This window comes from Haemaphysalis longicornis, unplaced genomic scaffold (assembly GCF_048455015.1).
Source record: "Haemaphysalis longicornis isolate Haplotype H1 unplaced genomic scaffold, Haemaphysalis longicornis Haplotype H1 scaffold_1, whole genome shotgun sequence".
Taxonomy (NCBI): domain Eukaryota; kingdom Metazoa; phylum Arthropoda; class Arachnida; order Ixodida; family Ixodidae; genus Haemaphysalis; species Haemaphysalis longicornis.
In genome coordinates this window covers 268436894-268449407 of record NW_027526203.1, presented here as the reverse complement: position 1 = coordinate 268449407, position 12514 = coordinate 268436894, and the positions used below count along the sequence as shown (strand labels likewise).

The 12514-nt window shown below is 49.6% G+C and overlaps 1 protein-coding gene across 1 annotated transcript in view; it reads right to left on the bottom strand.

Annotated features, from left to right (window-relative positions):
* LOC144158869 (uncharacterized) overlaps positions 1-12514 on the bottom strand; it is a 72998-nt gene that overhangs the window by 40094 nt on the left and 20390 nt on the right. Inside the window, exons 6-7 of the mRNA XM_077690044.1 lie at positions 11523-11717; positions 490-626 (exon numbers count right to left, since the gene is read on the bottom strand). Of these exons, the coding sequence (XP_077546170.1) occupies positions 490-626; positions 11523-11717 (332 nt within the window). The remainder of the gene's footprint in view (positions 1-489; positions 627-11522; positions 11718-12514) is intronic.

Here is a 12514-nt window from a genome sequence, read left to right as displayed (position 1 = left end):
TAGACGAACCACTTAGCGGCCCTCGGTCCTGCACCCCCTCACACAAGACTACTCCTACATCCGATCATTATTACCGGACTTACCGCGGGGCCCTACCAACCCCACATCCATCCCTAGGTATGGCCGACGCACACATTTGGCGACGACTTCAGGCCGAGATTTACCACAACCACACCTTCCTCCACTGGATTTTCCTAACCGCATATCCCCCCCCCCCCAACTGCCCGTACTGCCCCGGCACCCCAAATACAACAACTGATGTTGTTTGGATGTGCCCTGCTTACCCCCCCCCCCCCTTCCCCCCCCCCCCCAACCACACACAGTGGGAGAGCTTGCTGCGCGGTGGGCAGCTCGAGGATTAGGAGTTTCTTGTGACGCGCGTCCGGGCCGCCGCAGCACAGCGTGGGCTACAGGAATAGGATGTCCACCAACCGACTATGGTAGCACTCAATGCGATAACAATAAAAAAAAAACGTTTTCCATCAATACCAGTTCCGGTGATGGCTGAGATGAAGACCAGGCCCAGAACGAATACTGCCAGCACGGCCAGTGACACTAGCACCGAAGGGGAGCGCCAGTTGAAGTCCCGGAGGAATTGCAAGTCGAACTTCGGCTTTCCAGCCACCCTGCATTGTATCCGCGCAGTGATCAGCGGAGAAGGTAGGGCAGGAAAAAACAGGGGCGAAACAAGCAGCTTGAACTGGAAGGAAGGGGCGTATCCAGAAGACTGGGTTCAGAAGGGTTACTCGCTACTGGAAAGCTACTCGAACGCCTACGACTAGTCGCAAAGTAGTCGACTTGCGGGTAAACAATTTGTGCTTGCGAGATCCCAAGCCTTCGCCATGTGGCGTAGCTTACAAGAATAAGGGCTCTTTAAATGAATGCAGAAATGACAGCAATCAGCGAAAGGTACCGTGTAGGGCATAAAGAAAAACGCTCCGCCCCTTTATCGGGTACGGTGGCTCAGTGGCTAAGGCGTTGCGCTGCTGAGCACAAGGTCACGGGTTCGATTCCCGGCCGCGGCGGCCGCTTTTCTGATGGAGGCGAAAAGCAAAAACGCCCGTGTGTACGAGATTTCGGCGCACGATAAAGATCCCCAGGTGGTCAAAATTAATCCGGAGCCCTCCACTACGGCGCGCCTCATCGCCTGCGTTGCGTCGGCGCGTTAAACCCCACAATCAATCAATCAATCAATCAATCCCTTTATCGGGTATAAAGGAAATAAATAAAAAAATAAGTAAAAAAATTAGCGCCAATCCACACTGTGAATGTGGTTGGAAAGCAAAGCTGTAAACGACACCCACAATGATTACCCATGCGACGTCACTTAAATTCACTCACGTCGCTCTACAAATAGTGAAACCAGACAGAAGTGGAATGCACTTAACCACACCCTCTATTACTTCAAAGAGATATTCTTGGTAAGGTTAAATTAATGCACGATGCATGAACGGTGGTAGATTGAGTTGTATTGGTGTAGCAAATGAGTGGAAACTCTTTTTTATAAAATTAAAGCTCAAACCCGGTTAGACGACCTGACTTCTCCGTCTCTGCCGTCGCGGACGGAGGCGATGAGATCGGCTGCAGAGACGGGGGAGGAGCAAGAGGAGGAGGGAGAGCATGAGGAAATACTTCTATTGGGATTTCTGAACGGCACAGAGTGCCGGCCAGGGGAGTGGTTCCTTCTTCACTGTAGCGCATATTCTGTCCGCGCCGCCTGTGCTCTGCCCACCAGCTGAAACTGGGTAGGTAGAGAGGGGCTGGACCGCAGCGTTTCTCATTCCTTTTGTTCGGTAGTTCAGGGAAAGCTAGGAGGGTGCCCAGGGCTAAAGTCGCACACCGCGATTATGTGGCAGAGCGTTCCTACTTGTGAGCAAAATTTACATTCAGCTTCGTAGCGATTCGGGTGCATTAAGTGAAGATGCGTCGGGTGTGGGAAGGAGCCGGATTGTATGAGCCGTAGGCTAGTTTGATGTTGTATGGAAAGGTCAGGGTAAGGCGAAGATAGGGTCTGTCTCAGAAGGCGATAATGCTGAGTTAAGTGCCTGAACGAGACAAGCGGGTGACTGTCCCCGTGCAGCTCCATAGCACGGGGGTGAAAGTGCAGGCTTGGTGGGCGTATTCGTCGCCCTCCTTGGAAGCGTGAGCTGGTGTCCAGATGAGCTGAATGGAACCCTTTCGTGAGTGGTGTTTAGCACGCGCAGTGCAGCTCGGGACACCAAACCTGACTGGTTATTCTGGTAGGCTCGTTGGGAATCGGTGACTACCTTACGAACCCCTTTTAGAGTGAGAGCCAAGGTGATGGCTGCCTTTTCCGCTGCCGTCATTTCTTCGGTCTCTAGTGAGGCACACGCAAGAAGGTTGGTTCTGGAGGTAGCCACAATGATGGTGTACTGCTGCCCTCAATGTTGGGCGGCGTCTGTGTAGATAACTGCATGATGCCCGCCGAGGCTGGTGTTCAGCGCTTGAGCCCGTGCTTGTCGGCGACCCTCGTCGTGTTGGGGGTTTATATTTCGAAGCACAGGGAGCATCTCTATTTCTTGTCACCAGAAGTCCAGGAGTATATCAAGCGGATTGGCATTCTGTGCTGCCCAGCTAATCTGGAGGAGGATGCTGCGACCCGCCGCAGTTCTGCTCATTCGGTGCTTCTGGATAGAAAGATGGCCCTCTAACCGCTCTTCCACCGTGTTGTAGAGCCCCGTGTTAAGCAACCTTTCGGTGGACGCACTCATGGGAAGACAAATGGCTTGCTCAACCGCTTTTCTAATCATTATATAAAACATCTTAAGTCCCCCTTGCCGAGAAGAAGGCAGGGGTTCTACGTAAGTGATTCTCAAGAGGACAAAAGCTTGAACTAATCGAAAGGTATCAAATTCCTTGAGGCCTAGCTTCTTGGTGTGAACTCGCCTGATCATGTGTATGATTTTATTGATAGTGTGTTTGAGGTGCTGCAATGATCCGTCACTCTTGGTGTTGGTCTGAAGATGTAGGCCCAGGATCTTGATGCTGGGGCTTGGAGTGATGACCTGGCCATCAAGGAGTATTTGAATGTGTTCTTTGGGGTGTCGTTTGTCGTGAGGGCGGACGACAAGGAGGTGAGAATTTTCACGTGTGTACTGGAAGCCACAGGGTTTAGCACACTGGAGTACTAGAAGTGAGATGCGATGGGTTGGTGTGAGCTTCCTTTAATCGCTATCGCGTGGCATTCAGCGAGAATGCAGGGGTAAACACGTAGATGTGCTTGATGAGTGCACCACTTTTCTTCCCTGTCGCCGCGTGGGCGCGTAGCTCAATCGGTAAGATAACGGGCTCTTGCTTTGTTACTCTGTTAGTTCCATGTTCGATTCCTGGCGGTGCAGTAAATTCTTTTATTTGTTCGCGGGAGTTTTCTGGTGACACCAACGGTCGCGAAAGAACCCTTGGGGGGTAGAGGTAAAAAGCTTTGCTTTAAAAAAATACACGAAAGCGTTCTCTCTCTTTCTCGGACGTCTTGTCCGAAGGTTGTGGCTTCACCGCGTACCCGTGGCGTACATGATATTCTTAACTTTTTTTTATGAGCGCGAAGCTCTTTTTTTTTTTGAGCTATGTAAAAGTAAAATGCTAAACAAGGTAACTATGGAAAATACCTCTTTCTTTCGTTTCATTAACGTTCATTTTGTGTTGATGTAAAACGCTTGTGAAGTCGTAGCGAGAATCGTGCCTGCATGCTGCCTTCCGAGAGCGTGATATTTCGTTTGCGCAGCATTAACCAGAAGCGAGATACCATTTAAATGTTAGTGCACGCGGATTCATTTCCTCATTTTCCTCATTTATTTTCACGGATATAAGGCGTTGATATTAGTGCCTAGCCTTCAAAGCTCATCTGCAAACAACAATCTTTACCAGGAACACATGAGGGGGCGGGGGGGGGGGGTCCGTTGTTTACGTGCGCCTTATCATTCATAATGCGGTTTCGGTGCTTGTTTCGTGGTTTTCTTAAAAGAATTCTGAGATCTATGATCCATGCCTGATAAGCCTGACGCATGCGCTCGGCGTCTTGGGCAAGAACTGCTCTGTTTAGTGACACTAGTCCTGCCTAGCATTCAAAGATAATCTGCAAACAACAATCTTTACCAGGAACACATGAGGGGGCGGGGGGGGGTCCGTTGTTTACGTGCGCCTTATCATTCATAATGCGGTTTCGGTGCTTGTTTCGTGGTTTTCTTAAAAGAATTCTGAGATCTATGATCCATGCCTGATAAGCCTGACGCATGCGCTCGGCGTCTTGGGCAAGAACTGCTCTGTTTAGTGACACTAGTCCTGCCTAGCATTCAAAGATAATCTGCAAACAACAATCTTTACCAGGAACACATGAGGGGGCGGGGGGGGGTCCGTTGTTTACGTGCGCCTTATCATTCATAATGCGGTTTCGGTGCTTGTTTCGTGGTTTTCTTAAAAGAATTCTGAGATCTATGATCCATGCCTGATAAGCCTGACGCATGCGCTCGGCGTCTTGGGCAAGAACTGCTCTGTTTAGTGACACTAGTCCTGCCTAGCATTCAAAGATAATCTGCAAACAACAATCTTTACCAGGAACACATGAGGGGGCGGGGGGGGGGGGTCCGTTGTTTACGTGCGCCTTATCATTCATAATGCGGTTTCGGTGCTTGTTTCGTGGTTTTCTTAAAAGAATTCTGAGATCTATGATCCATGCCTGATAAGCCTGACGCATGCGCTCGGCGTCTTGGGCAAGAACTGCTCTGTTTAGTGACACTAGTCCTGCCTAGCCTTCAAAGCTAATCTGCAAACAACAATCTTTACCAGGAACACATGAGGGGGCGGGGGGGGGGGGTCCGTTGTTTACGTGCGCCTTATCATTCATAATGCGGTTTCGGTGCTTGTTTCGTGGTTTTCTTAAAAGAATTCTGAGATCTATGATCCATGCCTGATAAGCCTGACGCATGCGCTCGGCGTCTTGGGCAAGAACTGCTCTGTTTAGTGACACTAGTCCTGCCTAGCATTCAAAGATAATCTGCAAACAACAATCTTTACCAGGAACACATGAGGGGGCGGGGGGGGGGTCCGTTGTTTACGTGCGCCTTATCATTCATAATGCGGTTTTGGTGCTTGTTTCGTGGTTTTCTTAAAAGAATTCTGAGATCTATGACCCATGCCTGATAAGCCTGACGCATGCGCTCGGCGTCTTGGGCAAGAACTGCTCTGTTTAGTGACACTAGTCCTGCCTAGCATTCAAAGATAATCTGCAAACAACAATCTTTACCAGGAACACATGAGGGGGCGGGGGGGGGGTCCGTTGTTTACGTGCGCCTTATCATTCATAATGCGGTTTCGGTGCTTGTTTCGTGGTTTTCTTAAAAGAATTCTGAGATCTATGATCCATGCCTGATAAGCCTGACGCATGCGCTCGGCGTCTTGGGCAAGAACTGCTCTGTTTAGTGACACTAGTCCTGCCTAGCCTTCAAAGCTAATCTGCAAACAACAATCTTTACCAGGAACACATGAGGGGGCGGGGGGGGGGGGGGGTCCGTTGTTTACGTGCGCCTTATCATTCATAATGCGGTTTCGGTGCTTGTTTCGTGGTTTTCTTAAAAGAATTCTGAGATCTATGATCCATGCCTGATAAGCCTGACGCATGCGCTCGGCGTCTTGGGCAAGAACTGCTCTGTTTAGTGACACTAGTCCTGCCTAGCATTCAAAGATAATCTGCAAACAACAATCTTTACCAGGAACACATGAGGGGGCGGGGGGGGGTCCGTTGTTTACGTGCGCCTTATCATTCATAATGCGGTTTCGGTGCTTGTTTCGTGGTTTTCTTAAAAGAATTCTGAGATCTATGATCCATGCCTGATAAGCCTGACGCATGCGCTCGGCGTCTTGGGCAAGAACTGCTCTGTTTAGTGACACTAGTCCTGCCTAGCATTCAAAGATAATCTGCAAACAACAATCTTTACCAGGAACACATGAGGGGGCGGGGGGGGGTCCGTTGTTTACGTGCGCCTTATCATTCATAATGCGGTTTCGGTGCTTGTTTCGTGGTTTTCTTAAAAGAATTCTGAGATCTATGATCCATGCCTGATAAGCCTGACGCATGCGCTCGGCGTCTTGGGCAAGAACTGCTCTGTTTAGTGACACTAGTCCTGCCTAGCATTCAAAGATAATCTGCAAACAACAATCTTTACCAGGAACACATGAGGGGGCGGGGGGGGGGGGTCCGTTGTTTACGTGCGCCTTATCATTCATAATGCGGTTTCGGTGCTTGTTTCGTGGTTTTCTTAAAAGAATTCTGAGATCTATGATCCATGCCTGATAAGCCTGACGCATGCGCTCGGCGTCTTGGGCAAGAACTGCTCTGTTTAGTGACACTAGTCCTGCCTAGCATTCAAAGATAATCTGCAAACAACAATCTTTACCAGGAACACATGAGGGGGCGGGGGGGGGGTCCGTTGTTTACGTGCGCCTTATCATTCATAATGCGGTTTCGGTGCTTGTTTCGTGGTTTTCTTAAAAGAATTCTGAGATCTATGATCCATGCCTGATAAGCCTGACGCATGCGCTCGGCGTCTTGGGCAAGAACTGCTCTGTTTAGTGACACTAGTCCTGCCTAGCATTCAAAGATAATCTGCAAACAACAATCTTTACCAGGAACACATGAGGGGGCGGGGGGGGGGGTCCGTTGTTTACGTGCGCCTTATCATTCATAATGCGGTTTCGGTGCTTGTTTCGTGGTTTTCTTAAAAGAATTCTGAGATCTATGATCCATGCCTGATAAGCCTGACGCATGCGCTCGGCGTCTTATGCCTTGGCGCCTTAGCGTTTTTGCCCAAGGAGGCCGGCTTTGCCCACGGCAATGAAATCGCTGGGGGGTAGAGGTATACAGCTTGGCTGTAAAAGAAAGCCGCGAATGAAATTGACCATGGATTATCAACAACGGATGGTCAAACCGTGCTATTGTGAACCCGATAATTGTTTTTGGTTCAGTTCGGGTTCGGGCGCAGCGTCCGAAAGACAGCGGTTGGGGGTCGGGTCCTGGTTGAGTTGCGGCAAAAAACTGGTTTGGTTCCGGTTTTCAGTTTGGCTCGATACTCTGCTTTCAGTGTAAATATGTAATGCAAAAGTATCCAGAATGTCTGGAGCCCGCAAAAGAAATTCCTGGCTACGCAACTCTTGAAAATTGAACGTGTAGAACGTGCGCTACGACAATTGATTGTGGGGTTTAACGCGCCGACGCAACGCAGGCGATGAGGCGCGCCGTAGTGGAGGGCTCCGGATTAATTTTGACCACCTGGGGATCTTTAACGTGCGCCGAAATCTCGTACACAAGGGCGTTTTTGCTTTTCGCCTCCATCAGAAAAGCGGCCGCCGCGGCCGGGAATTGAAGCCGCGACCTCGTGCCCAGCACCGCAACGCCTTAGCCACTGAGCCACCGCGGCGGGTCGGGCGCTACGACAAAGGCCTAGACTGAGAAGCATGGCAGCAACCGCATGGGTTCTCAGTTGCAGGCTTTGGCTTCGACTATTTACACACGCACGTTGACGACAAATTTCTCCTCTTCACTTGGCATCACAGATTTTCGTATCATGACGGGCTGGAACACTGACTTTCGATGGCAATATGGTGTCTATTGAAACTTATTGCCACTTACAGTGCTCGACCCCGACGCATATTAGGAAATTCACATACCAGCGTGAACAGCTATACCCGCAGCCGCACTGCCTTACTTTTTTCACTTTTCATGTGGCGCATTAGGCTATAATACCGTCCGTATGTACACTAAACGGTATTCAAGTATACTGTTTAAAACAAAAACGCATATAAATTAACGAGAGAGGTGTCACCTAACAGCGTCAGCCTGTATGGTACTATTACAACAATACTCTTTAAAAATAGGCGCGTAGCGCATAAACCACGCGTCGAGCGGCGTTACGAAGTACCTGTCGATAATAAGCGGTATAAGTATAGTACCTAGCGTCAGGAACAATACTGTGCATTCAGATATAGCTGAACGACGGAGGGTAATACCAGAGTCTTTTAATGCTTTTCTGGTCAAAACTACGGCCGAATAAGGTCGATTGAGGGACAAAAATTTCCGCTAGGGGCACCACCATTCGTAAGGGGGCCACGAGCCATCGCCCAATGCTAGGATTATATGCCCACCACTACTGAAGTTTTTACGGAATTATGTGTGCGCTGTTCTTTCTCTCACCTTTTGTTTAATGTCATTTATCGCATCAATGCCACCCAATAAAACAAGACGAAACGGGATCCAGCGTCGACGACAAACAAGAGCCTGAGAGCTGTTTAATTAGGAGCGCAATCATACTGTTTACTTAATGAGTGCGGGCATAACTTAAAAAAAGGGTAGCGCCTTTAAAATGTTCTTAGACATCGTGATAAGGCATTTTGTTATTCTCGCGGGCTAATTACATGGATACTTACGAGACCTAAAAATGGTAGTCCGCACGAGTAGTAAGTCGATGCTCATAGCGCTCCATGCTTCCTGGCTCACCGATGCGAGCAGCTACTGCCATAGCGACTCGAGAACCTGTATATTTGCGCTTGGTCGAAGAACGACTATGCTTATGTTATAGGCAAACGTTCTATCCTTGCAGGGAGCCGAATAGGAAGAGGGGCGTGAACGGGAAACAGCCCAAGTATGCAGGCCAAGGGGGGTCGCATTGGTTTCTGTTCGGCTCGTCTCTTACGCGCTGCAACCCAAACAAGAAAGGTCGAGCAAGAAGCGTTATTCCTTTAGTAACTTTTATTAAGACAGGGGCCGTAGTTGGGGAAGGGAAAAGGAGGAGGAGGTGGCAATCAGTCAGTCATGAATAGGGCTCGTTGGAGATGATGCGTGATGCCTTGTGAGAGGCAGCGTAGACACCATCTCTGACTACCCTTGTCAGGCCACTCTTAATTGAAGAAACACCTACAGCATGTGGGAAATTAGGGTCTTTGTAATGGAGGACGTCAGGAAACGAGTTAAGCATGAGTTTCACGTGTCTAACGCCTGATCGCTCTCTCCGTTTCTCGCAACGCACGCGGGATACCCGTCGCGCTTGACCTTTGCCAATGTTTGCCGTTTAGAGTATGAATTATTACCTGGTGATGACTTACCCCCAAATATGAGCTGGTCCCAGCTGGTCCCAGCTCATACTTACTCTTTGGAAGGGAACTGCACTTTGAACAATAAGTGCAGTAAAATCTCTTATATGCAATATATACAACATAAATATGGATGGTTTCGTGAGTGGATGGCTTGTCCGGGGTTTCCCCGAGTCTTACATTTTTGCTTTCCCGCACTCCCATTTTAGCAAGCTGCTTTTGACGCCGTTCGAGTCCTTGTACAGTCGGTAAAACGCTTGTCTATAACAGCGATTTCGACTTCAACGAGCTACATCCGAAAACTGCGAAAACATACTCGTTCCAAACATGTCGGAGGCAAAAGCTAAGGGCTAAGACTTCAGAATTTCGGAGTAGTTTTATTCAAATCCTGCTCTGGCGGGGCAGGATAGCGCTGAGAGTACGAAAGCTGTGTTATAGACAAGCCTTTTACCGGCTGTACTGCGAAACTGCCCCCTCAGCGCCTGCAACTCGGAAAACGAACACACTGCCTCTTCCGTTTGACAGTCCTGATTTGCGCCTGCAAAACAATCCTATAACTCAGTTCAGAGGCACCTCAATGCTGCCAGCCACTATAACACACGGTAATTCGACTGAAGGAACAAAGTGACGCCGTCACTAAATCGGCGCAAAAGCTGATCGACACTTTAGCTTCTCCTGTCTAGCCGGTGTTCCCATTCTGGCGTTCTACTACTGTGCATTCACGTGACGATTCGCACCGCCTCTTCGCTGGGTGCCTTTGAATCATTGGCTAGGAACGCAGTTTTGGCTTTGTCAGGTACGTTGGGAGGCTTCCAGAATCCTCGGAGCGGCACCGGGCTTGAGCGTCGCTCTATCTCGTTGTATCGACAGCACGTCCCCGTTAGACGTGCTGATCAGTTCTGATTATATCGGCAGCATCGAAATACTTTTCGCAAGCACGCATATTCTTACAGCCAAAGCTAAAACATCCCGCTTCTCACTGCGGTATATATTTTACCACTTCTCCCGAAGCTCGGTGCTAGTCCGGAAACAGAAAAGCAACACCTTTTCGTAAGTGCTTCCGTATCCGGAGAGGCAGCCCGTCATGCAGCACGTCTTAGGCAGTGTTGATCCTAAGTTTCATGTCGTCGACTTTGTGCACGGTGCACTGGCACATGAAGTTCGCTTGACATTTACGGTAGAAACTTTGCTGAGGAGTATGAGACACGCAGCCTCCACACAGTGCCACACCCGCTCACACTTCTCTCCGTGGCAATGTCTTTGCCCACGAGACTGCTCGAGGTCTGACCAGCCGAGCGCCGCGAGAGAGTTGGCTAGAGACGGCCATCCCCTTGACTTCATTCCAGGAGGTGACGCAGTACTACAGGCTAGCCCGGCTAACGCTTCCCCCTGCACACCCCTCTCTCAGCAAGAAAGAGGAGCGCTACTGGCGTCTCCTGCAAACAAACACCTTTCCCCATCCTACCAAGCTGCACTTTATCTGGCCTACGCAATACCACCCGCAGTGTCAATTCTGCAAAGCACCCTGCACTCTATACCACATGGTGTGGGAGTGCCAGCTCAACCCCTCAGTTTCCGCGATTTCTAACCCCTCGGTTGAGCAGTGGGAAGGAGAACTGGCCAGCTCGAGCGCCGAAGAACAGCTTCGGCTGATTCACCGGGCTGAGACGGCTGGACGCTCCAACGGGGTCCTGGACTGAGGAAACCAACCACTTGGCTCTTTTTCTTTAATAAAGTTTACTCTCTCTCTCTCCGGGCCCGCTGGCAGCGACAGCCCCCTTACGGCAGCCTGCGTCGCGTAATGGCCGTTCTTGACCGCCTATCATGCTCTCCCATATAGTGACTGAGAATTTTCGTGACCAGAACAGCATTGAAGGATTCCGGTAATACTAAGCTTTCAGTGCATCAAAGGCGGCAGAACCAATGAGTGGGGATCTCTATGGAGCGGAGGTGGATAGGTGGGCAAAGACATTCCAGTAAAACACACTGTTGGGCAAGTTGGTGCATATTCGGTCAAATTTAGAGCGCGACTACAACATAAACAACAGAAAGACGGCAAACATGCGCTCATTTTGTAAAAATTAAAGCGCGACTATAACAACGACAACAGAAAGACGACAAACACAATTAGCGCTCCTGTTGTCGGTCTCTCTGTTGTCATTTTTGAAGTCGCGCTCTAATTTTTTAACTAAGACCACCCACTGCGCTGCCCATGATCCGACGAGCGGAAGAATTCTGCTGGGAGGGTGAGGGAATCAAATGTATTGGCCAAGTATCGCGAAGTCCAGTTTAGCTCAAAGCTTTACTTCTGCTTTCCACCGAAGCGGTACAGTGGGATTAATGGGTTCTTGGACTACCACACATGTCGCATATATTCGTTTTCACTGCGAAACGAATGAGGAAGACGAACGGAGAGTGCGTACGTGCTGTCGTTCTCGCCGTGCTCGCAGTGCTCGGGCGTTGGGTCATCACTGGGGCTCTCCAGCAGCTCATCGGTGTGCACTCTGCACACGTGGGGTGGTTCACTGTGCAAGTAACACGAGCACGACTCTTGTTCCCCGTAGGGCAGGCAGTAGTCCCCGTACACCAGTGTAGAGCTAGAGTCGGACCCAAATAGTCTGCGTGAGAAGCGCAAGGAATGGCAAGCACGGTTACGCTCAGGGAACAAAAAAAATTGGCGATAACATGACGTAAACTTCATTCAGTTGAGCGAAAACATGAGTGTATCGGGCAGATATCAACTCCAGTACGGGTCATAACTGAACGCTGGAGGACATTTCTACGCGGTAGTTCGGTATGCAAACACTTCAACACCACGTTTATCGAATATTTCAAATGATGGCGTATGGAAGCGGTGTGTTTGACAGAATTACGCAGATTTAGTTGTTCAAAGTATTTTGCGTGGGGTGTGTTGAAAGGAAGAACTCACTTCATCCAAATTCTCCAACTTAAACCAAATTTTTATCATTCTCTACGTGCCCCGGTACAATCACAAATATTTCTTGCGGGTAAAGGCTAAACGGCACCCATGCTAAAAGAAAGCTCTGTCGCACGGCTTAAAAAAAGCAATGTCTCTTTCTTAAGCGAAAGATGGTTAAAACACGAAGCATTTTCCCATGAAACTTGAGTGAGAGTCGAAGTCCAAAATACAAATTGCTTCAACCGTGTCAGAATGTTGCAATCGGATAGACGTCGGCTTCATAACGCGAGGAACCCAGTTTCGATTCCGACCACAGGAGGAGGAGGAGGAGAGAAACGTTTATTGGAGCGGAAAGTGCTGTTGTGGGTGACCTTCCTAGTCCGGATAGCCGCGAGTCGTGGCAGCTGCTCCTGCCCGAGACACGAGGTTTACCTGCGTCTCTAGCAAGCAGCTGGTCAGCTCGCACTCCCACTACTCCAGGGAGGGGGAAGGGAT